The sequence below is a fragment of the Eleutherodactylus coqui genome, chromosome 3 (assembly GCF_035609145.1).
Source record: "Eleutherodactylus coqui strain aEleCoq1 chromosome 3, aEleCoq1.hap1, whole genome shotgun sequence".
Classification (NCBI taxonomy): Eukaryota; Metazoa; Chordata; class Amphibia; order Anura; family Eleutherodactylidae; genus Eleutherodactylus; species Eleutherodactylus coqui.
Window position 1 is genome coordinate 174134336 of NC_089839.1, and position 18365 is coordinate 174152700.

The following is an 18365-nucleotide window of genomic DNA, read 5'->3' on the forward strand; positions in this document are numbered from 1 at the left end:
ATACCTCCACTGTCAGCGCCCAAACCTGCCATTGCAGTGAGCAGCGCACTAAATAGTCCTGTTCTACGAATAGGACTACTTAGCATCACTCTCAATGAACTGCAACAACAGGCTTAAGCGCTGGCAGCAAGGGAAAGGGGGGCTAGGTAAGTGTAAAACGTACATCCCCAAACTCAGCGGCTCACCTTCTTCAAACGCACAAGCTTAGGTTATAAGGCTCAAAGTAGCCGACTGATTCACTTTAATGGCGGAGGTACAGTACAGCGCTCATGGACCTCTATAGCAATACAGCTCCATACAATACAAAACCCTAAGGGTATGTGTTACACATACTAATGGTGTGGGTTTGCCCAAAATGGACATCCTGAAGCAAGTTTCGCATCAAAACAGCGGCCAAAAGAAAAGGCTTAATCTGCGCCATTGATGTGGATCCACAGCAGATTTCACCTTTCAACCCAACTTTCCCTTAAACTAAGGTGACCAGATTTCCCCAGGGTCAAAGCTGGACAGAGGGGTGTGGCCAGGGGTGGGGCTTATCACAACGTATGATTATACTCCAGTTGTTATCAAATGTACAGGACGGGTTAAAAAAAAACAAAAAAAACGGGGAGTAAATTCCACAGCATTTCTGCATCCGAAAAAACTGTCAAAATCTGTACCATTGGGGCAGATTTTGACTGGAAATCAGTCACACGCCCACAGCTGATTTCATACTATATGGCGTATGGCGCTCCCCCTCAACTCCTCCGAAGGCCTCCCACTGTCAGCGCTACCCGGCTAACAGTTCCCAGTGGCTTGTAGTGGTCTTACCTGACCAGCATCACGTGAGCAGCTGTGCCGCACCTGACCAGGCCGCTGGGAACTAGAAGCCAAGGAGCAGCGACAGCGGTAAGTCGAGGAGGAGGGGAGGGAAAACGTTGCATAGTATGAAATCAGCTGCGGGTATGAGGCTGATTTCCAGTCAAAATCCACATCAATGGTACGAATTTTGACAGTTTTTTTGGATACAGAAATGCTGTGGAATTATCAGTGATACTTTCTGCTGCGGACATTCCGCAGTATTTCCACCACTTGTAAACATACCCTAAGGCCGCCTGCAGACGAGCAGGTCGGATCCGGCGGTGAGGATTCTCGCCGCGGGACCCGACCTGAGCGCCTGCAGGGACGAGCGTGTACTCACTCGCACCTGGCGGGCCCGGCTCTTTCATGTGCCGGCTGCCGGGCAGCCGGCGCATGCGCAGACCGGAGCTGGCGGCCAGGTGAGTCCGCACAGAAATAGGACATGCCGCGATTTGTTTGCCGCGCGAGATTTCGCGCGGCCAAACCGCGGCCGTCTGCATAAGATTGCGTTTGTTAACGCAATCCTATGCAGGCTTTCAGTGGCGGAAATCCCGCCGCAGGATTTCCACCCATGTGCAGGCGCCCTAAGTCAGCTAGAGGTATGTGGCCACGTGCAGAGTGGCTCCAGTAGTAATAGTGACCCCCACAGGCCCCAGTAGTAATAGTGACCCCCACAGTGACCCCAGTAGTAACAGTGACCCCCACAGTGGCCCTAGTAGTAATAGTGACCCCATCAGTGGTCTCAGTACGAATACTATTTCTACTGAGGCAGTTATAGGAGACACTATTACTAATAGTATCCCCTATATAGGCCCCAGTAGTAACCCCCCCCCCCACACACACACACACAGTAGCCCCAGTAGTAATGGAGCCCACCCATATACTTCGCTTCTCATAATCTTCAAAGCACCACTGCTCCTCTTCTTAGCGCTGCTGCAGGCGGAAGGGTGTGCGCCCACAGCAACGCCTCCTCCCTTCTCCTGCAGAACCAAGTAGAAAAGGTCAAGGGAGGAGGGGAGGAAGATCCTGGATCCACACGCCAGTGTGTGCATCCAGCCGTGGCGCAGCAGAGTGATTACCAGCCGGGAAGCTGCAACACCCCAGCCAGCAATCACTTTAATGGTGACCAGACATCCCGAAAGAGGGACAAATGGTGGTCCCGCTGGGGTGCCGGGGAAAGCGGGACACAGGGTCCCAAAGCGAGACTGTTTCACCTAAATCGGGACGTCTGGTCACCTTACTTGAAACAGCCATAGGCAGTCAATAAATACAAGGTAGCTGACAGTTGAATGCTCATCCAGCCAATAGATATCTGGACTGACTTCGCTTTAAACATAACACATTTATGTTTTAAGAAGGCATATACTGTGCATAGAGGTTGTCCAAAAAGAACAGCACCTATAAAAAATTGTGGATTCTGCTAAGAAAAATATTTGGTGCCTTCAAAACCCCAAAATCGCTATGGCTTTTGTTCTATAAACCAAACAGCAAAACATGATAGCCATAAACATACCCTGTGCTTGTTTAACGTGGAACCACAAAGCAAAAATTCTGCATTTCTCGACTGCCAAAGACCCACATTTCTTAAAAGAAGCCTTCAATAAAGTTGGTCAGCGGTTTATGCTGAAGTAATAAATGGAGCTGGACGAAGAATCTTCTGCTGCTGCAGTAATAGGATACTATCTTATTTCAATCAGAAAGATCTTAGAAGGTTTTAACTACTTCTTTTATGAGAACATGTCTAATTAGCCGGGCTACATAGTCATTTGTGGAGGTCTTCTGCTTGTAATGGACATAGCTTAAAATATAGAAAGTTCATTAACTGCAGCTGTGTGTCCTACGAAAATGTAAGCTGAGAACGGGCATGTCTCAGGAATCGGATGGCAATCCAGCGCAACTTTGCTGTATGCTCCATGGGAGGGTGCAATCACTTTGTTGCATACAGCTGGTAACGGGCCTTACACCCACAAAGGTTATCACACATACATAGTTTCTAATGAAAGATTCTTCAATGGATGGAGAGGCACTTTACTTGTTACACAGTCTACCATCCCTGATATAGGGACGCTATTATAGGTGGTGTCCTAGCCAAAAGTCTCCTCTACATCAGCTTTGGCCACTTACCTAGGGCATCATCCCTACAGCACTTCTGTGGCTAATGGGGACTGATGCATGGCTCAAAGCTTGCACTCCTGTCTACCTAGTGGCATTAACCTCAAGGCTTTGTCCTCTCTCTCCTGGACCTCTCACCTAGCATAATGGGTGGTGTGGGCTTGTTCTTTGTGGGACAAGTTGTATTATTAACCCTTTCTAATCCACTGTCAGACGTCTTAAAACATTATGATTTAAGGCCGTACAGCTCCAATGTTGGAAGACGTCCACGGGGGTTCTCTTACTGTATATTGCCTGTCGGAGCTCATCCAATGTGTCACCTCCTGCAGTACTGGCTTTAGCCAGCATATAGCGCCGTTGTATAACGGCAGAAAAAGAGAGTAAGCCCCCTAGGAAAGCCAGAACAGAAATTGGATTGGAAAGGGTAATGGCAACATTTTTGGGTACAGATAATGTATTGTAGAACTCTAATTTTTTTAGGGAGATTGAGAAAAAAAAAATTCTGCCATTTGTTTTTCAGATTTTTATTTTTACGACATTCAGCATGCAAAACAAATAACATAACATTATTGTCTGGGTCAGCACAATTCCAGTAATACCAAGATTTGAAAAAAAATTTATGTTTTGCTATCTTTGTACCCTAGAAACACTTTCCTATTTTTAAAGATTTGCTTTTGTAACGCCTCCTCCCAAGAGCGAGAGCATTTTCCATTGATGGAGCTCTATAAGGGCTTGTTTTTTGCGGGATGAACTCTTGTCTTCATTCCAACTTTTGGGAACATATAACATTTTGACTGCTTTTTATTCCATTTTTTTTAGAGGCAAGATTAACAAAATCTGCAATTCTGGCATGCTTTTTATTTTTAGCTGAATTCACCGTGCAATATAAATGATATGTTAAATCAATTCTGCAGGCCATTATGATTATGTCAATACCAAATTATTTATATATATATATATATATATATAAAAACATTTCAATGTGACCCCAAACTTTTGAACGGTAGTGTGTGTGTATATATATATATATATATATATATATATATATATATATATATATATATATATACACACATATACACACACACACACACACACATGTTCTTTTTGGCAACCTTTTCACTTTCTAGTCTGTTTTTTTTATAAGGCTGGATAGGCAACATTAGCTATTTTCGCCATGCTTTCTATTTTTTTTTCATGGTTTGCGGGTTAAATAACGTACCAACATTTTCTCTGAGTCATTATAAACGTGGCGATACTAGATTTGTGATTTTTTTTTCATAGTAAAGGGGTCTTGACATTTTAAATATTTTATTACTTCCTTGTCTAACGTTTTATTTTTGTCCCACTAGGGGACTTGAACATCATTACCTTTAATAGTTCTTAAAAATACACTGCTATACTCCAGTATAGCAGTGTATTATAAAGCCTATGAAGCTCAGCCTCATAAGTCACTGTAGCTGGCAGACCCAGAACCCATATTCAAGTGATCACATCATGGGGTCTGATGTGTGAGAGAGGGAGCCTCCTCCCTCTGTCAGCCTATACATGCTGCGTTCGCAATGACCACAGCATGTAAAGACAGCGGGGATTGGAGGTTTCTCTGGGCCCCGCTGTTTGAGTGCGGTTATCTAATTTGATAAATTACATTATTGACAGACAATCTAGCATCGGCCATCATAAACAAAGCAGTTTGCCTTTTTTCGTTTTTAAATGCTCAGCTCAAATGGACAAAATCTTTTGTGTATGGGCAGCTTTGTATTTATAACCCATTGATTAGGAGTTCAGTCCAGGTTATAAAATAGCTATTGTCTCTTCCGCTACAGCTGATCCCTGCCCTGAGCCAGCTGGCAGGACCATGCCCAACTTCACTGCCTTACCCAGAAACCACATCAAGCCCTGCAGTGCTTTCCTGCAAGTGTGTTCTTAAATTATAATGTCACTTGACACCACCACATCGTACCCATCACTTGTCTTGTCATCATGAACCAGATTGTAGTTTACTGTAGATTATGTAATCCTGGATTAGCATCAACAAATATTGTTGAATGATACAATTTAAAATAATCCCTTTGAAACAAGGGAGGGGTGAATGGTTTGTCTCAATGCAAACTAGTATCACTTCTCCACAGTAGAACTAATAAATGTTAGATTGTAGAAATCTGATATCTGTGATCCTTCAAAGACCACTACAAGGGGAACCCCCGTCCCGATCCTGTAATCCAGGCAAAGAGCTGAAGAGAAGAGAAGGGGATAGTTCATGATCATTTATGGTAGATACAAAAACAGCCCTGTTCTAGTGGTCATGCGGGTCCTAACAGTAAACCAACGCCAATCTAATATACATTGATGACGGTTAACTCATAATTAAAAATTGGGAAAACCCTTTTAAATCTGCCATGACAGCAGTATTTCTCCCCTGCAAAACACAGGTAGGGAATCGCTGATTGCAGCTGGCACTGGGACTCGGCATAGTGGATTTAGGTTTTAAAGAGGTTGTACCAGAATTACAAGTTATACCCTATCAACAGAATGGGAAATAACTTGCCAATTGGTGGAAGTCTAACTGTTGACATCCCCACCGATCCTGAGAACTGGAGTCCTGTGTCCCTCTACCTCCCACCCACAACAACTCCACAGTAATGGAGCGCTGACCGAGCGTGCACAGTTGGTACTCCATTCATTTCAAAGTTATTTAAAAGGACATTATACATGAATATGGGAACCAGTTTTTCTAAGCGACTGTATTAGAGTGTTAACCCTTAAGGCCTCACTCACATGGCTATACGTGGCCCGCATATTATGAGTGTAATACGTGGTGCTTAAAAGCCCATTGATTTCTATTGGGCCACTCCCATCTGTGATTTTATTACGTGCGTGTCGCTGTCCCATATATTCCATAACCGAGCACTGCGTGCATCAGTGCTGATACTAGTCGAGTGTTGTTTATATCGTTCTTCTGGAATTATTTCCTTTTCTGCACAAAATATTAACTTCAGGATCTAGTTAGCTTTAGTCAGGCCCCCTGCACACAGGCATATTTGCATTGCGGAATCCAAAGCGGTTGTCCGCCCCCGAGTTCCACAGCAAATACCGTCCATAGCATGCTATGGAAAAGGACTTTTTCCTGCACACAAGCGGAAATCAATTGCAATTTTCCATTCAGGAAGAGAAAAAAAAAAATCGCAGCATGCTCTATTTTTACGCAGTGTCCGCACAGACGGCTTCTATTGAAGTCAATGGAAGCTGTCTGACCCGCGGCCCTTTTGCAATTGACATTGCATAAAGGACGCGGTACCTGCGTCCTCACCTAGCGAGCCATCCAGGCCATCCGCAGTACAGATGAAGAAGAAAGAAGACTGGTACATGGTCGGGCACAAGGTCGGTTTCGGGTGGGGGATCCTGCATCCAGAATCTGACCTGTTCGTGTGCAGCCGGCCTTAGTGACGGGTGATTCTAAGTAAAAAGGTTCAACTGCGTAACCATTATTGCTATACTATTATTATTCATGGTTATTTCTGTGTTTATCAATAAATATTGTAAACTTTGGTTACTCCATCTGCTGCATCGTATCCTGAATTCTGCGTCGCAGCAGCCGTGACAAATGGACATTGTTTGGTAAGAAACATACTTACAATGCAAATGGCAGGCATTACTTTGTCAACCAAGGACAAATCTTAAACAGTTTTCAGAGCAAACTTTTTACACATGTGGAACAGCCCAGCAAAGCCTCCAGTTTTCGAGGAGGAAGCAATGTATTCATCTAGTAGTAGAGCCAGACATGTGCTTATAATCCAGGTTATTACTGAAGCAGGACACATGCCCAGTCATGCAAATACCCTGACTGCTTAGTATGTCTCATCGCTCTACGTAGGACACAGTTCTCACAAGTTCTGTACTGCTGGGTAACTAGGAAATGGGAAGGGTTATTTTTCTTACACGTAATCTCTTAGCCGTAGTGCAGGAATGGAGCCGTGACCCCAGGAGGAAAAGAGCATTAGCCGTGCATGTCAGGACATTAGAGAGATTTCCGGCTAATGCACTTTTATGGCAAGTTGATCAGACCCGACATAAGTCTTTGATCAGCGAGGGGGATCAAGCACTTGGCCCTTTCTGTTTACCCCAATAATTGTAATGGAAAGTGACTGCTGAACACAGAGCCCCCCACCATCTGTGGCGGTGAGGGGTCTACAAGCACTGTTGTGCCCCGAAGAATTGATCCGCTACTACGGATGTGTTGGAAGAAAGCTTTCCAAACAGGATGTGCGGAACTGACAAAGCTATTGGTGGAGGAACAGACTTTACGAGATCCAATTTAGTGCAATTATTATAAATTTGATTTAATGTTCTATTTTTGTGCGGACTCTGCACAGACAGCCGTCACTGAAAGCTGTCCCACCCGCAGCTCATCCGCAATTGACAATGTGGATAGGTCGCGGGTACCTGCGTCATCGCCTAGTGACAACGCGGGAAAAACAATTTTAAAAAAAATCTGTACTGCGCATGGCTAACAGTGAGCATTCGCGATCACCTTCAATACAAAAAGCGAAAGAACGCAGGGTCGCCACCCGAGGTCAGAGCTGGATTCCGCTATGGGCTCCCTCGTGCGGAATCTGGATTGCCCGTGTGCATGTAGGGGGAGGGGGACGGTTCTCCTGTATGGTCAGAGTGGAGGACAGTTATAAAACATCTCTCGCTACGGAGGACACATCCTGTCCTTGTACAGTCAAGCTATTTATGTGAATGGGCACCATGTTATGCTTAACCTCGCCTGTGGTGGCGCTGCAGGTAAACTGAACAGTTAAATGGGTCTTCCGGTCTAAGATTTTCTTGGTCAGGATTGAAAAAAAGCCCTCCATTTCTGGCCACCTGTTGGAAACAGCAGAGCACTTCAGCGCAGCACTCTTTGTGTAGCTCTTATGTAAGTGAATGAGAGCTATGGAAACAGTGTAACACCTCACGCTACACTGCTTCCGTAACTCCCTGAGGTCATAGAATCCTAGAATGTTAGAGTTGGAAGGGACCTCCAGGGTCATCGGGTCCAACCCCCTGCTCAGTGCAGGATCACTAAATCATCCCAGACAGATATTTGTCCAGTCTTTGTTTGAACACTTCCATTGTAGGAGAACTCGCCACCTCCTGTGGTAACCTGTTCCACTCATTGATCACCCTGTCAGAAAGTTTTTTCTAATATCTCATTTGTGTCTCCTCCATTTCAGTTTCATCTTATTGCTTCTAGTCTTTCCTTGTGAAATGTAAGGTAAGGAAATCGCATAGAGTGTTGTGCTACACTGTTTCCACAGCTCCCATTCACTTCCATGGGAGCTACGAAAACAGTGCTGCGCTGAGGCACTCAGTTGCTATTGTAGTTACTGGCTGGGTGGCCATCAACTATAGTAGTGGATTCCCATCCCAGCTATGAAAAGCTGAGATAGGTATACCCCTTTAATGCCATGTTTACCCACGGATTACAGCTGATCGCTGGAGATCGCAGTAGGAGGATACTTTGTAACTAGTTATTAGGGGTCCTTCTTATTAGTAAAGATTGTCCAAAGAGCAGAACCCCTTTGCGGGGATCCTGTAGTGCTTGATAACTGCATTCTGCCTTATTTGTACCATTTTTTGTGATGCCACAGATTTCCATGGCTAATAATACTAGGAACATTATCCTATGAGGCTGCATGCAGATGGCCGAGTGCAAGTTGCATCAGACAGAACAAAGATACCCTGTCCATGTGCCGTTTGATGTGCGGGAGAATGGACATTACATGCCGTACGGTCGTACGTGAATTGGACCAGAATAGGACATGCTGAGATTCAGTCTGTGAAAAAAAATGCTGGTCTGAAAAGCCATATAGATTATCATGAGCCTAAGTTTTGTAGAAGTTTACGCAGTTGCAAACTTGGATCTAAAACTCACTTGTGTGAACAGAACCTGTTTCTACTGCAAACTAGAACCATGAAAAGAATAATGGAACATAAAGCATGTGTATTTACAAGCGGTAATGATCTGGCTCTGGGATCTATCGTATGCATGTAGCCCAATTTATTTTTCTAATGACTTCCGCTCTCATGAACAGTATGGCACTTGCGCATAGAATAAGTCAGCCAGCAACTAAATTGCTCAATACTATGGCTCATGTAGCTATATTCCAATTTAGTTCTGTATGGAGCCACGATAGGTGTTCCATAAAGGGGCATGAGCCCTTATTGTATTCCATATCCCTCCAATTTGATACGGATGTATAGCATGCACAGAAAATAAAGGAAGTAGTACAGGATTGTATACACCAAGTTCAAAATAGTAGATGCTGCACTCACTAGAACTTGTGCTGAAGCCACAACACTTTCAGATCTTCTGCTACTGATGGTCCTGTCTGCTTAGCAGTTTGCTTAAAGGGCTTTTCTGGGATAGACCACCAATAGTTGATCAGCTGGGGTCCACCACTTGGGACCACAGCTAATCAGCTGTTCTGATGCCCACTGTCAGCGCCAAAAAACAGAGTATAGAGCGGAAGCAGATAGCGCCGACCCTTGTGTAGTGTCCAGCACTGGTAACTGCAGGTGTAGCTCTCACTGATTTTACTAGCACTACCCACTACACAGGGGTTGGAGTGATCTGCATACCATGTGTTTTACCGGTGGTGACAAGAAGTGACTGAACATGTGATTGGTCAGGATCCCAAGCAGCGGACCTCAGCTGATCCACTATTAATAGGTAACCCCTTTAAGTATTTTTTTTTTTTTTGCAATTACAGATAACAGAGTTCTTTCAGCTCCGTCATCAATCACCATCATATAGAGTTGCAGTTTAACCCTTTCCAATCCACTGTCTGACGTCTGAAGACATTATGATTTAAGGCTGTACAGCTTCGATGTTGGAAGACGTCTATCAGGGTTCTCTTACTGTATATTTCCAGCCTCTCTGCTGTCGGAGCCTAGCCAACGTGTCACCTCATGCAGTACTGGCTTTAGCCAGCAGATAGCGCTGCTGTATAACATCAGAAAGAGTAACCCCCTAGGAAAACCAGGATACAAATTGGATTGAAAAGGGTTAAACTGCGATTTATTCTTTTGTGTCAAATAAAATATATCTCGGATTAAGACCGAAGTTAAAAACACAGTATGCAAATTCATACGGAGGCATATGGCATTTTCTTCCAAATTCTGTATAAATCCAACAGAAAAAAAAAAATCAGGGTGTGCTTCCTCGGACACCGTATGTACATATAAGTCTGAGGCCATTCCAAAGGACTCTGCTGTGTGCATGAGCCCTAAAGTCCAGAACATTGCAAATCACAAGAATATACTGGATGATAAGAATAATCATGGACATTGGACTTTCTGCTAATTGGCCAGGCCAAGGAGGCTTCATCATCTGACTGTATGAACCAAGCTTTTCTTCTGCCTCCCAGCTTTATTGCTTTGATGGAGCTTCCATCATATGCAGGGTGTTCTTCGGCACCGGCTACATGTGTCTTTGGTTTTCTATTTATTTTGAGCAGGATGCTTTTTCAGAAGACTACATACTACTTTGTCAGATGACTGTAATTACAGAGCTGGAAGGAGTAGTGGTACTCCGAAGAGACACAGTGCCAAGCACCCGGATCATCTGTCTACGTCTCCGCACATGCCCCCCGACTGCTGCCACCAGCTGTCACCCAACACCCCGGGCACAATCACCCACTGTATGAAGACTGCCTCACAATACAGACATGATGGTGTAGATCACAAGCAAACATCAAATATTGTAACATTTAATTCTTTCCTTTTCATAGATTTAATAAATGAGCAGAAATCTTACAACTGAGCGCGTTCAATCTGTTGTACATTTCTTTGAAATTAATCGTATGAGAACAGTAACTGATGAGAATAGTTTACCGGTATTTAAGGGGAAAAAAGGGCTAAAGTGTGCTGACCAAAGCAGAATAGTATATATTAGGGCACATGCAAGGTGCCTGATGGAACCCCGTACGGCCACATGTAGGTCCATACTGACGTAGGTACACCAGGCCAAATATGAAGACCCAATTATGTTGAAAGCAATGAAAATGTAAAATGACAAATAGCAAGAACACCAACATAATAGCACAATGATGTGTTCTTGGTATAGTTGCCATAAAGAAGTTGTCCATCTTTAAACTACTGATGGCCTATCTTCAGGCTAGGCTATCAATCATGATCCTGCCGCCAGAGACCTCCACCAATGAGCTTAACAAGGAGCTCATGTGAGTAGGAAGCAGACAGCTCCATTTCCATTGCTGTGGCCAGCCTTGGTACTACAGACAAAGTTTCCATTCACTTTAATGGGAACGCTGCCAGTAATACAAAGCCTGGCCACTGGCTATCTGCTTCATACATCAGCTCTGTGCACAAGCACACTGACTGGCATACAGCTGATCCGCTGGGGTTGCCCTCCTCCAATACCTCCCTCTGTGAATAGATTGAAATCTATGCAAAATCTACATGTAATACATGCAGATGTCACTGTAAAATCTACAACCGATCATATGTGGACTTACCCTTAATCTTCTTACTATTCTCTATGACTACTAAATGCATAGCTAAGTACATGAACTACTAGCTTTCCGGGGGACACAGACTTTTCTTTGCATATAGAGTATCAAGTGATCAGATGGAGGCAGCAACTGTCCGCATAGCACATAACACAACCCAGTTGTCCAGCGCAGAACAAACCTATGCTTATGCCTAGGCTACTATAGAACTAGTAGGGCGATGCCCTTTTGCTGCCTGCGTTAACCCTTGGACACCTGCTTTCTAGTTGGACAGATGTACTTACTATCCACTAGGAAAGAATCGGGTTCTCTGGAGACGCTATGCTTATTAATACATAAATAACAGTGCGGTGCGGTACTGTGTCTGGGATTATACTAAAAAATACTTTAAAGGGAACTTGTTACGTCCCACAGCCACACAAACTAGGTTATGGGGCCGTGACGGGCAGCCAGGTGATCTATCCTTTATACGCACCCGTGAGTGTAAAGACTACATCACCTGGCTAATTGCTTTTTTTTAATTGACAAAAACAAACTAAGTGACTGAACAAAAGAGAAGTCCAAATCATATCAATATTTGTTATGAACCACCTTTTTTTCAAAATCAGCACCAATTCTTGTATGTGCACTTGCACGAAGTCAGGGAATTTCTGGGATTATAATGGATTAATCAAAAACCTGACTATACCAAACAGGTGATAATGATAACTATTTTCACATGTAGGTTGAAATACAGTTATTACCTGAAACAGAAACATCTGTGTAGGAGGCTTAACCCTTTTAGTGGCATGCCCGGAAAATCTCCTAAAAATCAGTAGTGAAATGTGCTGAAGACTACCCAAACCTGCCACTGAAGGGGTTAAAGAAGGGTTTTCCCCAAGTTATTTTTTAATATTGTTTTAGGCCACCCATGCCCTAAACTATATAAAATCAATATAGTCACTGTGACACAGGATCACCGCTTCGTTGGTCCGGCACCATGATGTTCAACAGGTGACGTCACCGGGCAAAAAGACTCCGTGTCATCTCTGTCCGGTCTCCTATTGGCTGCAGCAGTCACGTAGGCAAACAATCCACGTGCCTGCGGCAGAACGAGTAAACAAGAGATCTCGGCATGATGGCGGTGCAGCAGCAGAGCAAGTGAAAAGGGGAGTATTTGGGTTTTTTTTTAGTAAACCGCTCATCTTCCTACTACCACCAATGATCTTGAATGTGGAAAACCCCTTTAAAACTGGGTGAGGAGCAGTCAAACTCTGCTAAAAACGTGAGGCTGCGGAAGACAGTTTTATGTCACCATGGTAAGACCTAGCTCAGCAACAAGACACAAGGTAGTTATACTGCATCACTAAGGTCTCTCCCAGACAAAGATGTCAAAGCAGGCTGGGGTATCAGGATATGCTGTTCAAGCTTAGTTGAAGAAGCACAACGAAATGGGCAGCGTTGCGGACTGTAGACACAGTTGCCGGACAAGGAAACTTTGTGTGAAATATCTGGTTGCATGGGCATAACTATAGGGGGTGCAGAGGATGTGGTTTCACCTGGGCCCAGGAGCCTTAGGGGGCCTATAAGGCCTCTCTTCTCCATATAGGGAGCCCAGTACTATAAATAAAGCATTATAGTCGGGGGCCCTGTTACAGGTTCTGCACTGGGGCCCAGAAGCTTTAAGTTACGCCTCTGTCTGATTGCAATATCATCATTAAGGTGTCTGATTGGCTCCGAATTTAATCTGCAGCAGGACAACAACCCGAAAAATACAGTTGTTTGTCAATGTCATTAAGAGAGTAAAGAAGAACAAGGAGTCCTGGAAGTGATGATATTGCCCCACAGTGCACCGATCTCAACATCATCCAGTCTGTCTGGGATTACATGAGGAGACAGAAGGATTGGAGTGAGCAGACATCCACATCTGTGGTTAGTTCTCCAAGATGTTTGAAACAACCTCCCTGCCGAGTTCTTTCAAAAACTGTGTGCAAGTATACCTGGAAAAATGTATACTGTTTTGAAAACAAAGAGCGGTCACACCACGTTGGTTTGATTTAGATTTGTCTTTTGTTCATTCACTTTGCATTTTGTTAATTGACAAAAATAAACTATTTAACGCTTCTATTTTTAAATACATTCTTATGTTTTTTGTACCATTGTGGGGTACATACTGCTTTTTTGATCACTTTCATTGCGTTATTTGGGAGGTAAAATGAATAAAACAAGTATTTTGCCTACAGGTGTCTTTAGGTGCTTTTTACGTTTTTTGTTGTGCAGGATAAATAGGGTGTTCAATTTATTGTACAGGTCATTACGGATACGATGAGACCAAATATGTGGATTTTTTAGGGGTTTTTTTATACAAACAGTGGAAAGTGCGCAAAAAAAGGTTTTTGGTTGTTTTGTTGTTTTTTTTTTTACACTATTTTTTTCTACATTTTTTAATGCCCCTGTAGAGTACTTGAACCATAAGGCCTCATGTCCACGGGCTTAAAATCCGCAGAGTTTCTCCCGCACGCAGATCCGTGTGCCCATAGGGATGCATTGGACACCCGCAGGTAGTTAAATACCTGCGGGTGTCATTTTTCCCGTCAGGCGTGGATCCGCGTGCGGGAAAAAAACGGACATGCTCCATTTTAGTGTGGGTCTCCCGCGGGGACAGCTCCCGCAGGCTTCTATTGGAGCCTATGGAAGCTGTCCGGATCCGCGGGAGACCCGTACCAGAATTAAACTCACCTGCTCCGGACAATGCGGTTCTTCCCTTCTTCGCGGCCGAATCTTCTTTCTTCGGCCCGGCGGATATGTCCAGCGCATGCGCACGGCACGCCTCTGGCGTGCCGAGAACATTCGCTAGGCCGAAGAAAGAAGATCCGGCCGCGAAGGAAGGAAGATCCGCGTCGTCCGGAGCAGGCGAGTTTATTCTGATTTTTAGGCCTCATGTCCGCGGGGCAGGAGGGGCCCGCTACGGATTCTACATGAAAAACCCGCGGCGGGACCGATTTTCCCCGTCGACATGACGCCTTAATGCCATGATCACTATGATAATGGATTGCAGTACTTCTGTACTGTAATGCCTTAAAGCTCAAAATAGCAATTATAGGCTATAGCAGGCTGAGACACCAGTGTCTGGCGTCCGGTTGCCATGGCAACCCATAGGCCCTCCATCTATGAACCCTTTACATGCTGCAATGTACGCTGATCACAGCATGTAGGGGGTTAACAGTGGGGATCAATGTTCTCATCTATCCCCACTGTTGCAGCAGGACACTGACTTCCGGTCACAGACGGCTCCCGCTGCAGGATGGCGCAGGCTCACTTCTGAGCTGCTCCATCCACAGGATATAAGTTCACGTCCGATTGTGTTAGGTATCAACCAGCCAGGATGTAAACTTACGTCCTGTGGCATTAAGGGGATAAATGGGTTGTCCCACTTCTAAGGGTCTGCCGCTACTTCTGTCGATCACTTGATCTGCGGTGCGATTCTAATGTATGGAGCTGCTTTTTTGTCCAGATCAGACAGCTCCCTGCACTGCGCACTGGTCTGATGTGGTACTGCAGCCAAAGTCCCATTTCAATGAGACTCAGCCTTCAGTACCAATCTGGGCCACTGTGCAATGTACAGAGCTGTCAGCTCTTTAACACAAAACTAATTTGCATCCGGCCCAATATCACACTGGCCCCGGTGAAAATTAGCCTTAGAAGTGGGACAACCACTTTAATACAAAGTGTACATATAGTGCATCACATACGGAGATGAGCGAGGGGACCCCTCTAGACCGCTCATTAGACTCTTACACATAATGGGCCACACATCTGTATTATTGCCGACCACGGCAGAAAAACCTGACAGATCACATTTTTGTCTGTCATCGTGAATGATTCTTTGCTTAGAATTTTCAAATAATGGTGACTGGAATGTTTAAAATCAGCCATTTTGACCAAATTTTTCTTGTTATATAAACAGCCTTAGGGTCCTTTCACAGGTTCTGGTTCTGTTGGGAGTTAGGCACGGCTAAAGTACCTACATCCTCCTCAACAATAATCCACATATTCCGGGAAAAAAATTGCATTTATTTTTGTCAGAGAGAAAAAAAGGCTTTCACAAGAAAAATGAGAATGCCGTTTTTTTCCAGAATAGCACAGATCAGCCGCCCGCAGATTAGTCCGACTGAATGCGCTGATCCTCATGCGGATCTACCTGCATCGCTGCTGCACATCCGTAAAGAAGATCCCCGTGTTGGCGACGGATTTCTACAGCAGATCCTCTAGAGCGATGCGGAGGGCAAACACATCCCAACTGACCTTACTGACTAAGGTGGCTTAATAGGGGTTGTCCCAGGATGACGACTAAAGATCTGTTTAGCCCTGCCGATTTCTCGTTTCAACGAGTGAACGATTTTAAATTTCGCTCAGGCAACCTGTTCATCGTTGGCTCGTTAAAATGAAAAATCGTTCAGTCATTCACATTTACGGTAGGAGTGACTGAGAACAACTGAACGACCAGCATTTAAACAGAACGATTAGTGAACGAGCCAACGATTATTATGCTGCATAGACATGAACGAAAGGCGAAGGATTTATCGTTTGATCGTTGGCTGCGCTTATACTGAAGGTAATTCATTTTCGCTTCATGTAAAAGAGCTTTTACCCCTGTCTACAGGATAGAAGATAAGGGTCTGATCGATAGGACTTCGACCTCTGCGACCCCCGGCACTAATGAGAAAGGGGGTCCTGTGTCCCTCTATAATACATGTGTCAAACTCAAGGCCCATGGGCTGAATCTGGCCCGCCATGTCATTTTATGTGGGCTGCGAGATTCGGACGCAGAAGAGCATCTTCTAGATCAGAGGGTCCTAAGCTATATCAGAAAGACCCTATTGTGCACTGTAGACTGCAACCGTTTGATGCTTGGTGCTGGGTACCAGGATTGCGGCCACCATCTTGGTCTTACACCGCGATGTCAGGTGCATGTGGACTGGGCACTATGTCTGTTACTGCTGACCTCGCATCCCCTGCTGAGCCTATCCTAGCACTGCTTGCCGGGCTCAGACTGTGACATGGCTGGTACATCCCAGCTACCATCCTGCAAAGGACAGTCTGTTCCTACCCACCTGTCCATATACTGTGCGCCTCCAACACAGATCAGAGGACTTGTGTTATAAGGGTTGACCTATGGAATTTTCTTTCACCAGGTTCTGCTATCTCCTATAATTTTTCCTTTTCTCAGGCTACCTGGCAGTTGTCTGTGTTGGGGACTTGTGTCCCAATTGTTTGGACTACATTCCTGCTCTGGTTCAACATTATCTGTTGCTTTTTAATACACTTAGAATTTAAAATACAGTTTTACATTTACAAATGGCCCTTTGAAGGCAACCATAATGCTGTGGTGGCCCTTGGGGAAAATATGTTTGATACCCCCATGGGACTGCCGAAGAGGCCAAAAACAGCACTTCACAATCTCCGGTTGTCCCATAGAGATGGATGAAGCAGAGCGTACATGCTCGACCGCTATATTAACATTGGTCCACATGGCGTTTGTGAGTGCAACGAATCCCCTCCATTCTTGTCATCAGTCAGGGTCCCAACTCAAGGATGTCCACTAATGAAAATGTAGTTCTATGTTTCTGGGTCCCTGTTCGGCCAGGCTCACACGAATGGGTCACATCCCGCATGCAGATCTTTGCAGCGGAAGACCTGCGACCATTCGCGGAAAGCAAATAATGGCAAAAGATCACGGATGTTGTTTTCCACGAGGATGCACAGAGTATCGTCCAAAGCTCTCTCCCCTCCTGGCTTTTCAATTTTCCTCTGAAGTTCCGCCGCTCATACGCAATGTTAACGGAACACTCGCATCCATTGACTTCAATGGGGAACATCTGTGTGGAATCAATGCTAAAATAGAGCATGCTGCGATCTTTCTTCCGCTCATGAAATACGCAATTCGTATCCATGAGTGTGAACGAAAATTAGAAAACGCATGCCTGCATTTTATCGCGGATCTTCTGCACGTACGGTGATCGCCGATTTCACAGTTAGAATCTGCCCGTGTGAGACCAGCCTTAGTTTGTGCGCAATTTTCCTTAAAGCATCACATGACACAAATACATTGAATTCTATATACAAGCGTGCGTTCACATGACGCCGGTTTGTTGTAGATTTTATTGCAGATTTCACTCCATCAACTGAATTCAAATGAAAACGTGAAATCTGCTGCAGATCCGCTGCAAAACCAATATCGGGCAAACGTCCCCTAAAACCATCTATCGCATCAGTTGAAAAATATATACTGCATACGGTCATATCCCACCAATCTATTCATTAAACAGTCATAGTGCAAAGACTTCATAAATAACTACTTCACAAGAGCACACAAACCACATAGAATAAATGCCAGCAGGTAGAAAAAGCTGCCAGCATGCCCTCTATACCCAGCTGACTGGAGATCTGTGGGACTACAACTCCCAGCACGTGGGGACAGCTGAGCGGCACTTTTCTGTCACCTCCTCACCTCTCCGGCGGGCTGTTCAGCTTCCCTCCTTGATGCATGGTGCCCGCTCTTGTGGTGCCAGGCTCAAGGTGCCCGACGGTCACTGCCCGCTCCTGCAGCCTCGGCGGAATCACTAAGCTCAGCCGCCGGGATGTAACGCACCGAGCTCTGACTGAAGCCCCGCCCACATTTTGAACAGTAACCCCGCCCAGAGCCCGGCTCTGACAGCACACTACCCCATCTAGTGACAGGTAACGCCCCAAAGCTCCGGCTTGGCTGCTGTCGCCGTCTGCTAGCAGTGAGGGCACAGAGGAGCCGGGGCTTCCCTGCGGTGTTTGTTGGCGTGGGGGTCCCGTCACTGGAGGAGATGCCCGAGCAGGAGCGGCGGCAGGAAGAATGGTGGAGCCGCTTCTGCGATGTGAACGGCG

General features: G+C 45.1%; 1 protein-coding gene across 1 annotated transcript in view; it reads right to left on the reverse strand.

Annotated features, from left to right (window-relative positions):
• Positions 1 to 18089, reverse strand: part of ARHGEF3 (Rho guanine nucleotide exchange factor 3) — a 317749-nt gene extending 299660 nt beyond the window's left edge. Inside the window, exon 1 of the mRNA XM_066596556.1 lies at positions 17959 to 18089. Within this exon, the coding sequence (XP_066452653.1) occupies positions 17959 to 17996 (38 nt within the window). The 5' untranslated portion in view covers positions 17997 to 18089. The remainder of the gene's footprint in view (positions 1 to 17958) is intronic.
• Positions 18090 to 18365: the final 276 nt, after the last annotated feature.